General features: G+C 52.9%; 1 protein-coding gene across 1 annotated transcript in view; it reads right to left on the reverse strand.

The window, feature by feature from the left end:
- Nucleotides 1-4,011, reverse strand: part of LRGUK (leucine rich repeats and guanylate kinase domain containing) — a 97,757-nt gene extending 93,746 nt beyond the window's left edge. Inside the window, exons 1-2 of the mRNA XM_008055333.2 lie at nucleotides 3,811-4,011; nucleotides 3,249-3,734 (exon numbers count right to left, since the gene is read on the reverse strand). Coding sequence (XP_008053524.2) covers nucleotides 3,249-3,734; nucleotides 3,811-4,011 — 687 coding nt within the window. The remainder of the gene's footprint in view (nucleotides 1-3,248; nucleotides 3,735-3,810) is intronic.
- Nucleotides 4,012-4,270: the final 259 nt, after the last annotated feature.

Raw genomic sequence — 4,270 nt, forward strand, 5'->3', positions numbered from 1 at the left:
CCTTCCCCCCGGCCCGCGCCGGGGCCACTCGGGCCTCGGGCCTCGGCGGCCGCTCCCCGCCCTCCTCTGCCCCCTTCCCCTGCCCGCCTCCCCTCCCGGCTGATTCCGGGTCCCGCGGCGGGGACTCCCAAGTCCCCTGCTCGGAGACGCTCCCTCTCCCCAGTCCCCGGTTGCCCACCCAGCTCCCCAGTGCCTGCCGGCTTATCTGTCCCTGGTTCCTCCGGTGGACGCCGGCCTTAGCGTCATCCAGACCACGCCGCAGGCCCAGCAGTCATCACAGACTGCTAATATTTAACCGGTAGCTGCCCCCCCTTGAATGTCCTAAATATCTTCTCATCTTTAGCTTCCCTTGCATTGCCTTAATCCAACGCAAGAAGCTGCCCCTGGATACCACTAGCATGTCCTCACTGGCCTTGCCTCCAGTCTTACAGCCTCTAATCCCCGCTGGCGCCCACAGCAGCTCTCTGCTTGCACACTCCCTCCCACAGCATGGAGCCCTCCACAGCCTGGCCCCGACCTGGGCTGCGGCCGCTTCTCTCGCCTGTGACTCATGGGCAGGGAGAGCTGCTGCCTGCCGGCCCTTGCACCACCACCCCTCCACCCGTGTGGGAGCTGCCTCCCCGGAAGTCTTCTGCACCTGCCGTTTACCTGTCTCTGCGCTCATCTCTGGCGTCCTACAGAGGAGGCCAGGTTGCTGGGATTGACTCAGGTTCTTCCTGCACTCTGAGAGCCGGGCCCTGCCCTGTGTGTCTTTAGTCCCGTTCTCACCTTCTTACCATAACTGTTGTTATTATTTATTACATCTGTATTTTTAAGTCTACTGTGCATCAGACACATATTAAGAACTTTAATACAGAGTTTCTTATTCAATCTGATGTTCATAACTATCCTAAGAGTAGGCATTATTACCCACATCCACTTACTGGAAAAAAGGTTTTCATGCATCAGTTTTTGGGCCCAGAAGCGTCTGATCTACACAGTCAAAGAGTGTTTCCTGCACAGCAATCACTAGATAAGTATTTGTTCAATGGACGCCAAAGTAATTAAATCACTTAATGGGCTATAGTTGAGCAGATAAAAACATGTAAGTTACTATGTGTATTATTAAATATTTGTATTATTAAAACATTTGTATTATTAAATTTGTATCAAGATATATTATGCTAAGCATTTTACATGTAGCATCTCATTTAATTCTCACAATTCTGAGGTAAGTATTATCATAATTCCCACATTACAAATGAAACATAGGTGAAGTAACTTACTCAAGATCTCACAACTAACAAAAAGCTAAACCAAGCCTAAAACACAAATCCTTGATTCCAAAGGCAGTGTTTTGAACAGCTGTTCTGTCCTGCCTCCCTTAATTCATGAGGGCTTCTGAGGTTTGAGGCTAATTGCATGACAGGCACTCAGTAATCATTGTGCCTGTCATAGCACTGCAAATTTTAACCAGGCTGAAACAGGAAAAATAAACCACTGAACATGAATGTCCCAATTTTTAAAATTTTTTCCAGTTTATTCAGCATATCACTACTTATGCAATAATGTGAAGAGCCAAAATAGAATGTGAGAACACAAAATTAATATTCAGAATGTAAATGGAAGAAATAATGAACTTGTTCCACGCATATCCTCCAAGCCAAAAAGTAAAAACTAGTTCAAACCAATCCCTTCTACGACTTGTTAATGGCGTGCTGAAGACATTAACAATGGTACTAATGAATCCCATAGCTGAAGAGCTATGTGTTAATTGGAATAATAAAGTACACTGGTGGTTCATTTGTGAACTCCTCTGGGGTAGAAGCTGGTGGAAACCATACAAACATCTCAAAGTTGCAAAAACACTGCCACCATTTGCCATAGTCACCATTAAAGGTAGCAAAGTAAATCAACAAAAGAAGTAATAAACAATAATTAACAGCTTTCTATGATCAACTTTAAACAAGGCCCAAGGTGTCTCTAGCTCACATAGAAGGAAGTAGAAGAGGAAAGACAAAATGGGGGTGAGGGTGGAAAAATGGGTCAAATGTTGAAAGCGAGCAGAAGACATCACAAGAGAGGGGAGCCAAGGTGAGCAGGGAGTGCATGTGGCTTAAGGTAGGGTCAGCCACAGAAGACACTGCAGGCCAGAGGGCGCAGAGTCAGAGGAACAAGCAAAGGAAGAAAGAGTGTGAACGGGAGCAGGGGTAACAGAGAAGTGCGCGTTGCCTCGAGGAGCAAAGGTGACTAGGAAAAGACGCCAAGAGAGAAGACCCGAGAATATCACAGCACCAGGGTACGGAAAACGTTCTAATTCTCTATGTCATAACTACCTCTGAAAAGAATCGGAAGCAATTAATACGAGGAAGAAAGGAGAGAGAAAAACCTACAGAAGACTATTGAAATTGAGAAAAATACTGATTCTGAGTTCCCTGGCAGCCAAGGCAAAGAGGGAAGCCTAGCAGTACACTGAAAGGAAGTAAATCAAAGCACACTTCTGAACGGAGGGAAGGAGTGATGACACGATGGGAAAGGACAGGAACAGGCCGTGGGCAAGAAAGGAAAGAAGGGGTGGTGGGAGCGAAGTGGCACTGGGTGGGAGGAAAGGAATGGTTGACAAGAGGGAAGCCCAACTGTGTCAGGGCGTAGCCGCCACCCCAGGCCACACCGCGGGAATGCGGAAGCACCCCCCTGCCCCCCACAGCTGAACATTGTGCGTGGCACTGAATCTGAAAGCCTCCTGTCTGGTGTGGACGCATGCTGCTCGTGTGTGCAGACGTCGTGCATGGCACTTGTAAGCCACGTGGTCTTCGAGGAAGCGCTGATGATTTCAAAAGGGCGCCCTCCCCGCTGGAGGAAGGGGCTGGAGGCACAGGGCTGGGAGAGGCTGGCGCAGTTCACAGACCTGGGAAACAGGTGGTGGGGATGCCGAAGGCAAACTGGCACCACAACCGGTCGAGGCGTGATTTTGAAAACCTCCCATTACAAATATATACTTTTCAAGATGATGCTGGGTAACGTGACTCGTGAAAAACCAAGCGTGTTGATATCTGGAGACATTCCAGATATCTGGAGACATTTCAGGCAGGAAGCGAGAGAACGGGGGTGACAGAAATGGGGGGAAAGAGGAGGAGGAGGAGGAGGCAAGAGCCTGGGAAGGCGCGGGCTAGCCTGGGCTGGCGGGCTAGCCTCGGCTCCGAGGGTGAAGCAGCAGGGCCTGGGGCTGGAAGAGGAACGGCGGGGGGGGGAGGCGGGGACGGGCACACCTCCAAGTTCAGCATTTCGGACTCCTCGGACTCCGCCTCGACCTCGCCCGGGTTCTCGTCTCCGTCGGCGTCCAACTCCTGGTAGCGGTGGATGAGCTGCTGGAGCAGGCGCGAGGAGACTCTCTGGGCAGGGCCTTTCGTCCTCTGCCCCATGGGAAAAGGGGACCAGCAGGGCTGACGCCCTTTTTCGGAGCGCGGCGAGAGCGACTGGGCGCCCGGCCGTGCGCCGCCCGAGCCTCTCAAGAGAAAGGACGCTCTGGACTCCTGGGGAGCGCTCCTGGAGGCCGCCATCTTGTTTGGCGAGGTTGCTAGGAGACCGCAGGCGGCGCCGCGGGGGATTCTGGGGGCTGCAGTCTCCGCGCGTGCGCGCCGTCGACACGTGCTGCGCGGCGCCTGTGACTGTCCTCCCCGGCGGTTCCCGCCAGTCCTTCCCGCCTCGCCTTTCCTGCTCCCGTCCGTCTCGTCTCCAGCTGTGTCTCTCCCCACCTCGAGCCCCCCAGAGCGTGTCCCCCGTCCCGGGCTCTGCAGGGCGCGGGGCGAAAGGCAGGGCTCCTGTCCTCACGGTCAACCGCCGACGGTCGAGAGGGACCGGGCAGGTAATCGACGTCCCCCGGCCCCAATGATTAGCCAGGTCCTGGGGGAGAGAAACTGGCAGGGGTCTAACTACCCGGAGAGAGAAAGCCGCTGTCAGGTCGGCTGTATGCGGAAACCTCTGAACATCCATTAGCTGGCCGGCAGTCGTCAAGTGGCCTGCCGCGGTCATTGTTCTCGTCTTGTTGCCCGGGTTCCCTCCGCGGTATTATAAGATACTCTTGCGAGATTACAGCACGTTATGTGATGCTGATGTGGTTTTATGAGGCCCAGCTCCCATAGCCTTAAGCTCCGCAGAGGAGGCAGTCTGTAGAAAAGCAGAATGGAAACTGTAGTAGCTATTATTGCCATAGTGATGGCAATAGAGATCCTGGCAGGGACGTCGCCCTCCTGCTTCTGGCCCTACAGGCCTTTTCTACACGCTTCGATGA

This window comes from Carlito syrichta, unplaced genomic scaffold (genome assembly GCF_000164805.1).
Source record: "Carlito syrichta isolate Samal-C Ts95f unplaced genomic scaffold, Tarsius_syrichta-2.0.1 Scaffold301825, whole genome shotgun sequence".
NCBI lineage: Eukaryota > Metazoa > Chordata > Mammalia > Primates > Tarsiidae > Carlito > Carlito syrichta.